This window comes from Montipora foliosa, chromosome 3 (assembly GCF_036669935.1).
Source record: "Montipora foliosa isolate CH-2021 chromosome 3, ASM3666993v2, whole genome shotgun sequence".
In the NCBI taxonomy this organism is placed as follows: Eukaryota; Metazoa; Cnidaria; class Anthozoa; order Scleractinia; family Acroporidae; genus Montipora; species Montipora foliosa.
The window spans coordinates 19,853,207-19,870,706 of NC_090871.1; the positions used below are offsets into that span (position 1 = coordinate 19,853,207).

General features: G+C 39.0%; 1 protein-coding gene across 3 annotated transcripts in view; it reads right to left on the minus strand.

The window, feature by feature from the left end:
• Positions 1-1,688: 1,688 nt before the first annotated feature.
• Positions 1,689-17,500, minus strand: part of LOC137994584 (neuropeptide FF receptor 1-like) — a 16,953-nt gene continuing 1,141 nt past the window's right edge. Inside the window, exons 3-7 of one of the 3 annotated variants that reach the window (XM_068840186.1) lie at positions 10,606-10,754; positions 9,099-9,254; positions 8,516-8,780; positions 7,866-8,126; positions 1,689-3,508 (exon numbers count right to left, since the gene is read on the minus strand). In XM_068840186.1, the coding sequence (XP_068696287.1) occupies positions 3,122-3,508; positions 7,866-8,126; positions 8,516-8,780; positions 9,099-9,211 (1,026 nt within the window). In that variant the 5' untranslated portion in view covers positions 9,212-9,254; positions 10,606-10,754 and the 3' untranslated portion in view covers positions 1,689-3,121. Of the gene's footprint in view, positions 3,509-7,865; positions 8,127-8,515; positions 8,781-9,098; positions 9,255-10,605; positions 10,977-17,500 lie in introns of those variants that run through there. The other 2 variants (XM_068840187.1, XM_068840184.1) reach the window with 2 other exon arrangements.

Here is a 17,500-nt window from a genome sequence, read left to right on the forward strand (position 1 = left end):
CCTCTCCAATGGCCTCTTCTTTACTTTGTAATATTGAACAATCTCTAATTCATTTACAGCATACTATTAGAAAAGACAAGCATATCTGCAACAATTTTGCATCCTTGAGGATGATACTTAATGTAACTGAATCAAAAATTGATATTGTAGTTGTAATATTGAGTTTTTCAGTTAACTTGGTACATCGCATGGCCCCGTACATTTTCGTCTTTCTCTCCTCAAAATATTATCATAAACAATTGCCAGAGAGACACAATTTCTTATTATGTACGATCTAGCTAACATTTCGTCCTAACAGCCTTAGCCTAGTTTTGCAGTCTTACTGGTTTCTACGACGGAACTCGCGAGATTTCGATGAACTAAGCGTAATCAATCTGTTGGAAACATGCAAAGTGCCTTCTACTTCTCACCAACTTGTCGTTTCGCGAACTATCAGTTCGCAGACATCTCGGGTCAGTTTACCAACGTCTCGACCGTAAAAGCTTCCTCACTATTATCCCTTTGGCTATGGATCAGACCCCAGGACGAAAAGACAATGGCGGATCGATCTCTCTCAGCAAAAACGCTAAGTTAGTCTCATTATTCTTAGCTTCGGCTCGTCCGGAAACTCTGCCGTAGCTTTCACGAAGAACAGAATCATTAATTTAAGAAAGGTTTTCAGTGTAAACTTCGCGAAAAGACTAAAAGTAATCAGTTCAAGAAGGGAACGTACAATTTAAGAGCAAACGTAGCTTAAGCTTTATACATATTTAAGTCTTTTTTTAGAATTTAAAAGCACTCGAGCTCAGCGCATAATTTGTCGATGAAGAGTGAATTGATTACGATGCACAACCCAAAAGTCCCCGAACGAAAAGCGTTAAACTAATATTTACAAACTTTGAACTACCGGCCATGATAACATGGTACTGTATTAAAGCAAGTCCATCACTCCCGGTTCTCCTAACATCACACGGTTTACCATAAAACCATCGGAAAAAAGCCGATGTGTAAACAATTCTCTGCACTCCATCACACGCGAGTATACCCGCGTCATTCCTTTTCTTTTCTTCCGAATATCACTTATGGTCGCGCCATTCTTTTTCATCTTTTCCGAACATCACACGATTATTCATTTTGCTAACGGGATTCAACGCTCTTTTTCCCCATCACTTTACTCGTTCCTGCGCAAGCGAGCATTCACTTATAAAAATGATCTTTGATCTTGCGGGACCAAGCAAGAAGTCCCGAGCGGGCAAGAGAGCTCCATCTTGCCCGCTCGGGTAGCCAATCACAGCACGGGATTTGGTTTATCTTGGCCTTTCACGGAGCTAGTTATATAATATCAAATGACTCTTTAAAACGCTTCGTGCAATGGTTCAATTGCTGTAAAGTTTCAACGAGCCAATTCACTCCAATGTGTAAAAATCATTAAGTTAGCGTCATCGAGTCCACTTACATGTAACTGAGCGAGTTCATCTTGAGCGGCTCTCTTGAGTGAGTTCACTCTATCGAGTATCGACAGTATCCGTCTTTGTTACTTAATTAATTACCATTAAAGGTGTAGTTAAGGTGAAGTCATAATAGGCTAACTGTTAAGTAGCATTCCAAAGCTTGCTCATTCGGTTCTTCTATCACATGACCCTCCCTCCACTTGTTATGAAAGACAAGAACAACAACAGCAACAACTTTATTGTACTCGTGTAATATGTTTAAGTTAATATTCACAACAAATTACTTAGAATAAGCCATTTAAACTGAGGTAGCGACTCCCTAAAATAACTAAAATGCGTAAAAATTCCAGGGAGCCGGAGAAATAAATTGAGTTAAACACAGAAACAAAGATATAATGTGGTCATCTTAAAATTGTTATGTTATATCACGTTACTGTTACTGCGTTACTCGCATTTGATTGTTATGCAATACAACATTCCCGGATGAACGCGTGCTTCGGTTTTGACGCAATAAATTGTTTGTTCAATATGGAAGTCTTGCCTCTTTTCCTCGTTTCATAACAAAATCACAAGCAGTAATTAAGGGAAACCCGCCGAGGAAATAACGGCTAAATTAGAACACTCAGAAATCTTAATTTCAATTGAGAGAAAGGGACATTCTTAACTGCTCATCAATTAAATTCCCGTTATATTTTAGAAGCAAGGAAGGAACCATAATTAGTTCTCGCTTTAGGGAGATCGTAAGACTGCTTAACAGGTAATCTAGTATTATCTTAATGAATTGGAATAAATGATTAGTGAATTGAAAAAAAAAAAAAGCATAAAGACAGAAGGTAGTAGACGATTTATGAATTTAAAGACGAAGAAACATAACGCGGAACAAGATCATATAACTTGATGATATTCAGGTTTTGCATGAGAAATAAGGGGCACGAGTGCAAAAGATATCATATTTTTGTAGACTAGTGGTAACTGAAATAACAATAGGTTGAAGAGTTGTTGGGTAGGTATTACCCCAAACAATTATTCCATAAATCAAAAATGGGTAAACTGAAGCATTGTAAAGACTAATCAAAATAGTAATATAAAGCCCTATTTACATGGCATAAACTAACCCAGGTTCGACCCGGGTTCGTGGCTACTTTGTACACACGGAGAAGTGCAGAAAACTGATGTGAACACGTACCTTGGGGTGAACCCGGATTTGTTTTTACTCGCATGCGCATTTTTTTCCAGACCAGGACTTATAATGCAGGAGTAGCATTAAAGAAAAAGAAGAAGAAGGCGGATTAAAAAAGTGGAGTTCCTGCCCAAAAACGGCTCGCCACCGTCAATTGGGTATTTGAACTGGAGATCTCGAATAAACCAAATCGGCTAACTCGATGCTAAATCCAATTTAAATCTCCCGGGGTTAAGATTCTTTGTATATTGTACTTGCATTACAATGTAGCATGGATATTTAAATTATGTAGACCAGTTTACGGTAGGGCGGCCATTTTGAAAACAATTGTTTCAAATTCTAATGGAGCAACGTTCGACGGGCAAACGCAGGCATGTGCGAATTTAAAGTTACATGGGTTTGACCCAGGTTTGCGTTCACACGACACTTCTTCAAAAGTAACATCCCATTGTTCAATGACGTTTCTGGTAGGACAGACAAACAAAGAGGGAAAATTAACATCGTTATAAGCTCATATTTGACGAATTTCTCTGGTCGGTCGCATTTCAGTTAAACCAAGTTCCTCTCTGGAGTGAGTGCATGTTGATGTCGCAGTCTGTTGGAATGCGGTTCCTTGATGATCAGCATTGACATTTCTTTCAATTGCACATGAACCATTGCATAGCATTCCCTTCATCTTCTCTCTGAATCTTTGGTTTATTAGAGCATAGGCAAACGGGTTCACAGCTGAATTGAAAGCAATCGTGGTATGAGTTATGGGAAATGCAATACCGCTTATTGGGCATAGGCCAAAATCCTTCAAAACGTGAATTACGGTGTCTGAAATCCAGCAAATTTCAAAGAGTGTAGTAACAGTCAAAACCATCAAGGTCACTCGTTTCCGTACTTTCAACACACCCTGTGTAAAAAGAAAAGTATGATACGATCAAATGCTGGGCAAAGTTGAAAATAGTGTCGATAGAAAGTAAACATAATTCTTCTTCAAAAGCAATAAACAAATTGTGGTGATAATATATCATATTCATAACGCATTTTAACTTGACGTTTCGTACGATACAATATATATCTTCACAAGTGACGGTTGAACAATTTTTTAAAAATTATGTGTGTAAAACTCTGAGAGAGACTAGTAACTGGATTAATGACAATGCTCTTAACAAATAAATGTAATATAAGCCAACCCGTCCCCGCCCTTGAATTCGCTATTATCCTGAATTGTTCATTTGCTTTGAATTCACTATTATCGTGAATTTAGAAGACTGAAAGTTTTTGCATGGATCATGGGAGGTGGTCATATATTTTTTAAAAGACAACCCAAGTGTATGGAGATAGGACTCGAACCTGGCAATGCTCATTGTTAACCCGTCACCTAACCACCGTTAACACCACAACCGCTAGCTGTTCAGTGACAGTATTTTAAACACTATTTGATAATGATATATTTGTTAAACGATAAAAATTGTAGCTACGGTTATTTCATTAAATTGCTTGGCCTCGCTGGAAAACTACAGTCATAGACAAAATAATTCAGGCAAATTGCTTCGCCTCATACTGTTGCGGTACTTTTTATATTAAGTTCTTTGGAATTGGTTAGTGTTTTCATGCTAAATTAAAGGATATTAAAAAAGGTTATTGGTTTCACTTTTCCTGGTAGTTTCCAAGCAACATTGGTAATCGACTCTTACGAGAAACTAGCTCCTACGGCGGTTTGCTCTGTAGTATAGTTGCGATCAAAGTGTGTCTTCTCCTAAGGTCATGAATTTGTTTGGAACAGGTGTCGAGAAAGGTGTTTGGTGCGCTAGGCCAACTAAGTTTTTCATTAGGAATGTTTTAATTGGTTTTTGGTGTCATTACGGTTATTTATGTTTCACTCGGTGGTGTTTTTACACTAACGAAGTCTTTTACTGTATTTTTGGAAGCAACTTATTTTCAGTTCATCTCTGGTCCTTTTGACTTGTTCTCGCGGTTCCAGATCACATTCATGACAACAGCGGTCTCTTTTGGGTTCTCAATAAGTGTTTTTAATCTAAAAAGTAAAGTAAAGTCTCCGCTTACGAGCCAGAAGGCTCATCAGGCCGGCGCTTATCTCCGGTTTCTGTAGCATGAAGCGACTAGGAGTATTTGTACTCCCCCCTGGATGGGATGCTAGTCCATCGCAGGGTTACCCCCAGCATTACGCCGTTACCCATTTATACACCTGGGTGGAGAGAGGCACCGTGAGAGTAAAGTGTCTTGCCCAAGAACACAACACAATGTCCCCTGCCAGGCCCCGAACCCGGACCACTCGATCCGGAGTCGAGCGCACTAACCATGAGGCCACCGCGCCTCCCTAATATTTCTAAGTAATTGAAAATAACACCTGTAATTGTAGTTATTGTCCTGTTCTGCCTGAAACACGTATGCCAGATAAATTTATGGAAAAGGCGGCGCTTACGCTCGTCCCATTTCCTCCTTTTGTCTATTGTTTAACTCTGTTATGTAATAATCGTAAATGGCCATTTTCTCCGTAAATTTGCTGTGTAACTTAATTCTAGATATTGTGACTTCCTTGTAATTTTTGTAACCTGTTGTACTCCGTTCGAGCTAGTCTGATGTTGACAAACCTGTAAGATCCCGTCGAGACAAACGACTTTCTTTGTTGTGGAAAAAATATGTTAATGTGCTGACGCGCAGGCGCAGTGCGTCTTGCAGGCGTCATTTTGACGTGTGATTAGCACTTGATTGTTCAGTGAGATCAGGAACATATAAAAAGAGCTGTATTCCTAACAGATAAAGAGTTAAGCAAGGACTAGTTGAAGATCGTCCCGAGGAGACCAAATAAAGATAAGAAACAGCCGGAGTGTTGAGGAGTCTTTTCTTCCCCCGAAAGATTATCCTTCAACAATTATCAGTCGCCAACAAACAACACTACAAACACTACAAAAGGTCTTTTTCCAAACCTCACGACAAAACTAAATATTTTAAAATTAAAGCCTATGCCTAGATTATTAAAATAGCTTAGGCCTAATTACTCCTCAGCAGCGATATTCTATGGCAGACTTAAATAAATGTCATTTTTTTAGAAAGGCGGTGTCTTGGTCATCAGTGGTAAAGCGGAAGGAAGCGGTTCCTATGGAGTAGAAACTCTTGATTCAAATCCAATCCACGGATACGATTTTTCATTGCCTTATTTTCTCTGCTACCACTAGTCCTGGAACATCGTCCAAAATTCACAATGATAGTGAATTCAAAGCAAATTAACAATTGAGGATAATCGCGAATTCATGGGCGAGAACGTGACTGTTGTATAATTAGTGAAAACTGACTTGTTTAATTGGTGAATAAAACCCTAGAATGAACTCATTTTAAATTAGAACATTTGGCTCAATTGATTCACGATGCATCCATGCTATACAGGACACTTCGTGACGTTTGGCCACCTGGCAAGCACACCAACCATTTACTTATGTGCAACATGATAAATGAAGACCAACAATTATTCATGGCCTTCAATATACAGTTAATATGTTTTCAGGCGTCAAGGTTTTTGTGATTCACCTGTACGTTAATTCATACGTGTCCATAATAATTATGACCAAATCATTGTCAAAGATTTGTTAGTTCCTTAGAGCATCCTTTGAAAGTCTTACGGAAGGAGGATAAAAGTTGTAAATCAGAAAGTTGGTGCTGCCTCTCGTTCATGTCTTAGAAATCTCGAAAGTCTATCTATTTGCAGACATGCGGGTTTAACCCACAAAAACGCTTTTTCTCGTCGAGTTAATTGTTCTTTGAAAATGATTGAAGGGTGTGTTTGTTCTCAGCCGGGCTGCTTTCAAAAAAGCGCTGGCACCGGCAAAATGAAATTGCTTCCTTCGGAGGCGCTCTTCTCGCACACTGAGAACTCTCGTTGCTAGAATACTCGCGCGGACCGTTTGCAGGTTGCAGCTGTCACCGCTCGAATAGAATAATATAGTCAGATCAGAACCTTGGCGCTTCGATCTGGCAGTAAACTAAACTGGTACTGGGATTAGTGCCGCATTGATTATGATTAAGCAGAGAACAAGAGAGGATGAAGTAAAAGAACGGCCAATCAGGTGCCTCTGTAAAAATAGCTGCGTAGCTAAAATTAGATTTTAAACAACTATTATTGGAAGATTCCCATGACTGTATGTGGGATCAGTTCTCTTACTTCATAATCTCTTGACGGAAAATAAATGAGTGGACTGCGCAGGTCTCGTTTGTTCACTTAAATTAATAACTTACACAATGCGTAGGATATAATATATTAATAAATTTTCAACCTCGGACAATGCATTTCTCGTGCTCTGATTAGTTCACTAAATCTCGGTTATCAACTCACATACCTTAGTTTGGCCTTATACGGTAAATGATTGCGTTAAGCGTTGCTAAGTTAAAAGTGTTTAGGCCGGAAAGCAAAATTTCTCTCTGAATGAAGCACACAAAAAAGAACGTTTTTGTAGAAAGTCTGGATCAATTCCGACGTTTAGAAGTACTCAAAAAGGTAAGAAATGTTTTTGTGATGAGCCTGCGTCTGCGTAACCACCAGGGATTGGTTGTTCAAAAGCCGATTAACGCTAATCCCAGATTAAAAATTAATCAAGGAATTTATTTCTAAACTCTCAAATGCTGTCCAACGCTGACATTCGACAAAACTTTACATTAGAAGAATTCAATCTTGAAAAACAATAATAAGCAAAAGAAACTTTCACCAAAAACTTGAAAACGTGGAACCAAAGTTTACGCTAATCCTGGATTAAGTTAATCGGCTTTCGAACAACCGGGCCCAGGTATTTATTACACAACATCGCATCAGTTCTCATTTTAATGAGAACTGATGCGATGTTGTGTCCGAGCAAGCAAGCGAGCGAGCTAGCAAGCGAGCGAGCAAGTCCGTGCGAAATCAAAAAAACTTAAAAGTTTTTTTGATTTCGCACGGACTTGCTCGCTTTTTTCGCTCGTATTTCGTTCTTCCTAAACTTTTGGAGTTTAAGGAATTGAATAAAACAATTATTCCATTCGCACTTGTTGGATATCAGACTAGTTATAGCCAACTCGGCGCTACGCGCCTCGTTGGCTATTTACCATCTCATATCTAAAGCGTGCTCATGGAATAATTGTTAAATAATACGAGCCTTGTTATTTAATGCATAAATGTCGAGGCCTTTGAACACTTTTTCCTCTTCATCAATGCATGCATGATCCACGTAGAACCTCTTACCATACTCACATTACGCTGCGAATAATTTCATTCGTACCTGCTGATGAAATGGTTTCTCCTTTTGATCGTCACGTTTGCACCACAAAGTGTAAACAACAAACAAGTAATAGCCAATGATTAACAGGGATGAAATGCTGACAAAGATTACCATAGTGAGGCGATAAGCCTTTTGCAATTCTTTGGCATCAAGCCATAAGTGAGTACAAGACTTCACGGCGACTTTTCTTTTGAAGCTCTGCATCACGAATCCCCGGATGTTGACCAGTGCTGAAAGGATCCAAGTACCTGGAATAATTACCTATAGCATGGGATGCATGAAACTCTTAACAGTTGCCAAGGAAAAATTAAGGGAAGCAATGTATACAAATAGGAAAATTAACCATTAGTCTTCGACGGGGAAAAAGGTCAGTTGCAGGGCAACCAAAGCATTTTCGAAACTTAGTTGACCACAGGTTACTATTTTTCTAATTAATTAATTAATGTCTTTCTGTCCCGTGAAAAAATCTGAAAATGGAGATTTGAAACTATAATTCATTTCATTTGAAGGACCCAATTAACTTTTTTGAATAATTTCCATACTGATTTGATTTAACTTTTAATATTCTTCCCATATGAAGTTTCCTAAAGGTTATTTGGAAAACATGATTTTCTTGTGAGTGCATCCGCTCCACAGGTTCATCATCGCACCTTCAATTTTTGCCAAGTGAGTTTCCGCTGAATTGAATGTGGATGTACCACAGTGAAGAAGCGTTCCCTTGCAATGGCAATCAGAGTGAATACTGAACTATCAGCTCCGATCCACGCCAACTTTCTTAACGACAGGCAAATTGCATTCCCAGGCATTTCAGCGGGAGTACGAAGGGAATGATTGTAGGTGTCGTAGATTAAGAGGAAGGTGGGATAAATGATGTCAGCTACCGCAAGGTTCACTAGCAGATAATTGAAAGGAGTCCTATGAGATATAAACAAGAACGGAACTGATTCAATCAATAACTCTGAATGATAAATAAAAAGCACCAACACTTTCTCGTATCTTAGATATGTTACATTCCCTGCAAAGATTTTTTGGGATAGTGGTTACCATGCGCTCGGTGTGCTCCGTCATGTGCATTTATTAAATGAAGTTAGATAAACTGGACATTTCGACCCTATCCCACCGCGCCACACCCCTCAGTATTTCACTGTTTTCCTTGCCCTTAATACCCTTGGGTGGGGGAATTGGACCAAAAGATTTCAATGGAGCTGGTGCTAATTAATTATAAGTGTGTACCTCATATCACGATTTTTGATTATGACGAAACATACGAGTAAGTTTCCAGCGATGCTTGTAACGGTTATTAAACACTCGACTGTTGCTATGGTGATATCAATCGAATCAAACATGATTCATGGGAATTTTGACCCAACCCGTCTGCTATTCAGTCACCTACAAAAAAAAAAAATAATCGCTGTGTTAATTTGCTCATCATTTCAATTATTTTTATTGCATAAGGAATATGATGTGTAAAGCAACTAATTAATAAATTATCAATTCTGTGAGGGAATGAATGAATAAACGAACGAAATAATGAATGAATGACGGAACGAACGAATGAATAAACAAAGAAAGAAATTAAAGAAAGAAAGAAAGAAAAAGATGAATATATGATTGAAGAACTTAAAGCCCCTCTAACTTATTGCTTTTTTATTGAGGATAATTTCGCCAAAACTCTTGAAACAGATTTTTAGCGTGAAGAATCTGGATCTATAAAGGTGCCCTTAAATTCATTGTAAAATTGAAGCGCATCAGTTTCAATTATGATAATTTCTCTTAAAACGCCTGATCGACATCTGTCGGAATCATTTCCTTTTTAAAACGACAGGCCTTAGCATTTCTTCTTCAAGATCATCCCAGCTCAAAAGCCTCAAGAAACGATTGAAATTAATATATCGGAAGATTGCTGTCTCCATGAGTGCATGGAAGGTCGGTTATACTTAGAGCCCCCTCTACGCGGCGAAACACTAAATATCACTGACCGTCACACGATGAATTCATCACGTTTGTCGCTGATCATGTTTCTTCTTAATTTATTTAACTAAAAATCTTACTGAATGTACAAAAATGAATAATTTTGTGCAACCCCCAGGAAATTATTCCCAACTTGCTAGACCCTGGCAACAGAATTAACTTTACTCGAATCCACACTTGTCATCACCAAGATGTCAATTTTTTATCCCGAACGTTTGCTCAAAATTAAAATAAATTTTGTATGATTAATAATTAAATTTTGTATAATTGACTTTTACCGGACCGACGAAGTGTACTTAAAGGGAAAAGAAACCTGTCCAAAACCTGCCTGCCTATAGTATTCTTTACGAAAAGACAATTAGGAAAGGGTACTTTTTTTCGAAAATCCACTATGTCCGGTCCTTTCTTCAGGATACATAACTTTCTATGAAACTACTATGCGTTTCTTATCCTTATAAGAAGGACTAATCTATGAAGTAAATTAAACCTTTCGTTGGTCGGAACAAACAGCATGAGCACAAGTTTAATTTATTAATCAAACCATTAAAAACTGCTCGGAGATAAGAGGCAATCGCCACGGTTTTGCGATGACATTAAACGTCTGTACATATCAAATGTTTTTTCCTTGGCTTTTGCTGTGGAGCCGAAAGAAACTGCGCAAAAAAAAAAAAAAATTATATCGTGCTTGGGTAATGACAATTCCTAACTAAGGTAGTTACTTCTCGGAACAGTCGTTCCTTAAAAGACAATGGTTTTGTGAGTTACTGACCAACATAAAATCCTGCTGCAAGTAGCTTTGGACTTGATGCACCTTCTAATGAAACTTGGCCTTATGCGCCTCCTGATAGTAAACGGTGTGCGTTCCTTCAATTATGCCGTTTCCATCACTATCAGCAAACCAGACTGATAGTTATTTTCCTGCAAAGCCAACCAGAAAATCACCTGAAACTGCTAATCACTCGATCGACATGGCACAAGACAGACTGTTTTTTAATTATTCGGGAAATTAATGACAACTAGCTTAGTTCATAACTTTTTGTATAGACTAAGTTGTCATATGCATAGGTACCGCCCATACACAGTGGCTCAAAGAGTCTGTAAAGTAGCGATCATCGTCACCACGCCATAAAAGGGAAAAGTAAATCCAGAAATTTAAGAATCCAGATTTTTACTCAAAAAACAAGTATTTGAATGTTTCCTTTGCTTATGTAAATTGGAAATTGAATGATTTGTCACTCTCTTCTTCCCGCAGCTGCTTAGAAATAAGAAATGTGCACTCGAACTGTCGATGAACAGCTGTAATTTTCAGTCAAACATCAATCAACATCTATTTATTACCAACTTGACTGTTTGACTTGAAAACCTACGTTAAGATGTCAAAGAAACTGTTTTTGTAAGCTGTGTATACATGGTTCAATTTGCTTGGACCATGCATAACCCGTATTGGCATTGTCTTCCTCCTTCTCTCTAAGCATTTTGTAACCGCTCTGGTACGGTTTTCGACTGAAGTTAACGATAAAAGTTTTGGTTTTTAGACGAGATCACAAGATAATCCGCAGACATGATGAAATATAAAAGGATCTGGAATATTTACGTGTATCACGACAACCACAACGAAGACAAAGCAACCGAAATAATGTAAATTAAATCCAAAATTCCAAAATAAGCGCTCACCTATTCCCATCTATTTCTCTGAGAGTGAAGCAATGCGCGGTCCTTATTGGAAATTGAATATAGGTGTTCATTTGAAATAATTAGGTGTTGTTTTTAAATTTACTTTTAAGCCATGAAAAAGAAAATAGTATTCCTTTGTGCCTGATTAGAACGTGTTTTTTTATTATCTTTCTAAATTTGTTGAAATAGTCAAAAGATGAAAGTAACAAATTTCAGTTGTTTTTGCACGAGACAGGTAGCCCCATGTAAGGTAATCCGGAATCCGGAATCCAGGTAATTTTGGTCTGTGGAATCCCGGATCCAGCTAATGGCATTAATGGAATCCGGAATCCATGGATGTGGAATCCGGAATCCACAGACATGGAATCCGGAATCCACAGCGTAGAATCTGGAATCCAGGACTCTCTTGGATTACCTTACATGGGGCGAGACAGGTATAAAGGGAAAACGAATTTTACAAAGCATTTGTACAATAATTTAACTATGAATTGAGCAAATTCTATGCTATTCTAGTCAGTTCCACACAGCGCATGCATTCACGTTTTTAGCGGGACTGTCAACCATAATCAGACACTGTAACCCTCTAAATTTCTAAGTCATAAACAGACTTATTTCCGGCTTCTTTTTAAGGTACCGGTAACTAACATTTACGAGAGTGGATACATGGCTGTATAGTGTTTATTCTCATTCAAACCAGTTTAAATCCCATCAGAAGGATTGACTCTACAACACTGTTTCACATATATACGGGCAATGTTATTGTGCCATTATGGAAACCATCTTATTGCTTCAAGGCATGTACATGACTCACTTTTGTGAGCAAGCTCTCGGAGTGGCGTGTGGGAGGAAGGAGCGGGGGAAAGAGAGCTTGCACGGGTCTCTCATAAATTTTTCTTCCACCCCAAGTATCCCATGTAGCCTCTAATGTACATGTCTCTGCGGTTATGGCAAGGATGCCTAAAGACGCCAAGTGGCTTATAAACAAAGGCATCCTATATATAACTAGATTTTGCATTTGCAAGTGAAGTGCTGCGAGTGGGATGTGAAAATATGAAGTCTTTTATCGGGATTCTCATACAAATGCAGGCATACACCGTATAGGCTAAGAGGCAAGGGCTTGAATTTGGAATTACCAAAATTTAATTGTAAATTTAAGAAGAATTCTGTCACTTATTCATTAACTAAGTTATGGAACAGTTTGCCTTCTCATGTGCGTCTTTCAAGTGATTTTAGTGACTTCAGAAGTAAATTGCAGGATTGCAGTTTTTTAGAACGTGTCTTATAGTGTACAATTGTAGCTTTTAACTGCTTTTAGATCGAGTTTTAGCGTTTTCCAAGTCACGTTTTTAGTATGTGGCTTTTTGTTGTTTTTAATATTGAATTGTTTTATATGGCTGTAATTATTATAGATTTTATTTATACACGTTCGTATTTTGAACGAGTTTTATAGCTCTTTGACGTAACGTGTTAAAATAAATGATTGATTGATTGATTGATTGAATGCCTTATATTTTTGTTAGCATTCCCTCACACTGAGCTTAGGGCACCTGTGACGAAACTACCATGAAATCAATTCGATGGACGTTGCAAAGCATCGACCGCATAGGACCTGGGATCGGGGTCGGCGAAGCTAAGCATAAATCCATGAAAAACTTAGTCCACTCAACATAAAACCGCATACTCCAAAATCATCGGGACAGGCACAAAATCGAAAATCGAGATTTTTCTTGGCATACAGCACACAGGGTCCTAATCAAACACAGGAAGAAGATTAGTGTTGCTGCTCGCCTGGTGGATCGTAGCAATAATACTTGAAATTTTACCGGGAACATGCGATTTGCACGAAAGTATCTACAAATACTCCGAAGAAAGTCTGTTTAGGAACAAAACGCTTGTTGATCACATTGTCCGCCGGGGCAAACAAGAGCTGGAACTTCACCGATCTCAATTCTTCATCTGTTAGGTCTAAGACTGAAGCGGCAGAAATTCCCATGTCTCTAGCCTCTTCGATGTTGATTCACTCGAAGAGAACCAGCGGCAGCAAATAACTGAAATATTAAACCTTTGCCGTAACCTGTAGGTGATGCAGATAAGACATCTCTACCCTGAAGCAAAGCTTCAACCACCTGACGTTGTTCGGGTCTTCAGATACTACGAAAAATCCTCGCAAGCTTTGAGGCATAAAATCATCACTACCGTCCGTCATTTTTGTTTTGCTCTGTCAAACCACGCGTGCATAACGTCATCGCCCGATCAAAATCAGCCAATCAACATTTTGCTTCCAAATTTTTTACACAGAAATGAAAATTTATGAGAGACCTGCGCAAGCTCTCCTTCCCCCGCTCCTTCCTCCCATCCCCCACTCCGAGAGCTTGCTTGCAGGCTATCACCAAGGCAATGAGAGAACCAACCGTGTGTCTACATATTTTGTCTTTAAGCGCTTATATCTCGAAGACGAACTTGATGACCGTCATTTTTTTAATCATTTTGAAAAGTGAAAGAGAGGGGCGAGGTGAAAATCTCTTCAAAATTAAAAGAAAATTCTCCGAAGCGGATCCAGAAACACCTTAGTTAAATGTGTCCAATTCAGTGTAAAGGTAGCGTTGATTCCGCTCCAGAGACCTTTTTTTTATTTTGCCAAATTGGTCAACTTAACTTCCTAATTACTTTTCAGCAATAAAAGTTTGGCGTTACCGAATTCGTTTTTGAGATGAAAGCACTTAAAGACAACCGGATGTTGAACGTAACATATTTAAAAAGTGTTTTTATATTGCTACATAGTCTGCGCTATGGTAAGATATAGCTTTGTGAAGGTTCAATCAAGAAAACAAGAACACTAACGGCTCAACGTTTGCTTCAACATCCGTCCGATTTTGTCGAACAGCGATCATCATGTTGAAACCGTTTGCCCCCCCCCCCCCCCCTCCCTCCTCCCCCTTCAACCGCATTGAAACATGTTGAATCGAAGTTGAATCGATGTTGAATGAGTTTAAAAGCGTTTAAACTATGAGTATGCGCCTGCGGATTAATCGGTCTGGCAATGACGTATCCAGGTCCGTATCCATAGTAACAACTGCAGCTGCAGCCCGGGACTGAATACCAGGACCCTGGTGAACCTTTGTTGAATCAAATGTTGATGATGTGTTGAAACCGTTTGCCCACCCCACCCCAGCAGACAGCATCGTTCAACATCATTCAAAAAAATCGAATGGATGTTGAAGCAAATGTTCAAGCCGTTTGCCCGGACCTAAAGCAAGAGTGAATTAGATAAGAGTGTTGATATATCACTTTGCGGCCTTGCCCCAGCACAGTCATAAAATTGATTTATTTTTAGATACACTTTGCGCGCGAAACAGACAAAGGGCCGCCAATTTTAACCAATCAGAAGCAGCCATGTTACGCGTCACTGCTTCTGCCATGTACTTTTCAGGGACATGACAACTGATTTTCGCGGGAACGGGTATTCTAAAAAAAGACTCATTTTTGACTGTGCTGGGGAGCCCACCCATGCCATAACAACACTCTTATCTAATTCACTCTTGCCTAAAGTCATTTTGACTGCCCGGTAAATGTACTGAACTGAGAGTGACTAACAGAACACAATACCATAGTTCATAACCCAGGAGTCTCGATGTGCGATGAAATGAGGCCCATCACTGAGGGTGCGTTCGATTGACCGTAATCCGGAATAGGAATACATGGAATAGCAGTTGGAAATCCTTCGTTTTTACGGAGATTCACATTAAAATTGTCAAACATATGCTAAAATTATATTTTGAACGTATTTTTATTATCCTTGCTGCTTCGAAACGCGCCAAACATACCGTTTTAATCACCACCCAACGTATTCTTATTCCGGAATAGGGTCAATCAAACGCGCCCTGAGTTTACGGTATTGCCTATTATTAGAACGGGTAATGCTAATGTTTTGCATGCGGGAACAAAACGTAGTGCGCGCCATTGAGTTCCGCACACAATTTTGAATTTAGCACGTGCAATCCTCGTGCAGATACTTGGTTGAATTGCGGACCAATCGGGAGACTTGCGATCATTAGGCCCAATCTGATTGGCCATTGTTTGGCTGGACCTCTATACTAAATTTAGATAATTACATAAACTGATAGGCCAAGACCAAAATTAACTGAGAAACGCGCAGTGTTGAATAACCAGAGGCCCAATTAAATAACGCGGATAAAGTCATTTCAGAGATACGGTATCGCGTTTACGGCGAAGCGCAAACGCTTGCCTGAAATTTGCACTTTGCCAAAATGCAAAGAAATTTATTTGGTCTTAGTTCATTTCTGGTATGTTATTTACAAATATGGAGCAACTCATAACGCAGAGTGAGGAGACATATCCGAAAACTTTGGCCCTACGCCGGCTGTAAATTTGGATGAGCGTTAGAAGGGAAAACAGGATACAATTACTAATAGGGAGAATACAGCGTAAGGCCACTTTTATTTCTTGGGTTTACCATAGTTATAATCGAGGGACTGGTTTTGAAACCTTAAAACTTTCAAAAGAGAGAACAATGATGAAATGGTATATGAAATGAATCATATATGAACTGCGGATATGAAATCAAGTGAAGCCGTGATGTTCGCAGTTATGAACGCAATTTTTTCCATTGCGTAAAGAAGCCTGAAAAATTCAGGACTTCACCGGGGTTTGAACCCGTGACCTCGCGATTCCGGTGCGACGCTCTAACCAACTGAGCTATGAAGCCACTGACGTTGGGAGGTGGTCATTTGTAGGTTCTAATGGACCCGTGAGGAATGAATCAATGATGAAATGCACGGTAAATGAAATGAATCATATATAAACTGCGGATATGAAATCAAGTGAAGCTATGATCTTCGCTGTGGCGCGGTTGTCATTTCACGTAAACACGATACTAAATCTCTCTAATATCTCCTTTGATGCGTACTGGAGATATTCGCAAATCACCGAAACAACTTTACATAACTACAAATTAAATGCATCATTGTTAGTCTTAGCCTTTTTGTTCGACAGCTGTATGACACAATCCACCTTGTTTTCACCCAGATAATTTTGAGGCGAGTTTACACCTACACTGCAGCTTAAAGCTCTACTGATGGGCATGGCAAATGTGCGCTCTTTAAGAAACAAAACATCGGATTTTGTTGATTATGTATGCAGTACCAATGTGGATATATTTGCTATAACCGAAACATGGCTTAACGTAAATGACGACACCATTAGATGTGCTGCCTGTCCTGAAGGTTATCATCTAGCTGATCATCCTCGATCAACTGGACGTGGAGGCGGCACTGCTCTGCTTTATCGTGACTCACTAGCCGCCAAGAAGATCGAAGCCGGGGAGAAAACGTCATTTGAATATTCGGAGTGGTTAGTACAATCAAAAAATCACAACCTACGTATAGCCATTATCTACCGACAGCCTCATTCGGAAGAACATAAAGTTACGATTGGGACATTTTTAAATGAATTTTCAGAATATATTGAAACACTCTTGTTATCAAATGAGGAAATTATTATACTTGGTGATTTTAACATCCACGTGGATAATTCAAATGACAACGATGCGACTAAACTAATGGATATGATTGAGTCTTTGGGACTCAAACAGCATGTTGAAGAACCGACGCATATCTTTGGGCACACATTGGACTTAGTCATAACTCGACTGTCAGATGATGTAGTTCGAGACTCTCCTCATGTAGATAGTTACATCTCAGACCATGGGGTTGTTCTTTTTAAGTTGAATAGCGTAAAACCTTCTCTTTCTGTCAAGACTGTTTCGTATAGAAAGTGTAAAGCTATTAATATTTAGGATTTTCAGTCTGACTTGGCTAAAACTAACTTATGTACAAACCATACGAACTCTCTTGATGAGCTAGTTTCTTGTTATGATGAAACTTTGAAAGCTACATTAGACAAACACGCACCATTGTTGACCAAGACAGTTGTGGTAAGACCTCTTGTTCCGTGGTTTAATGAAGAAATAA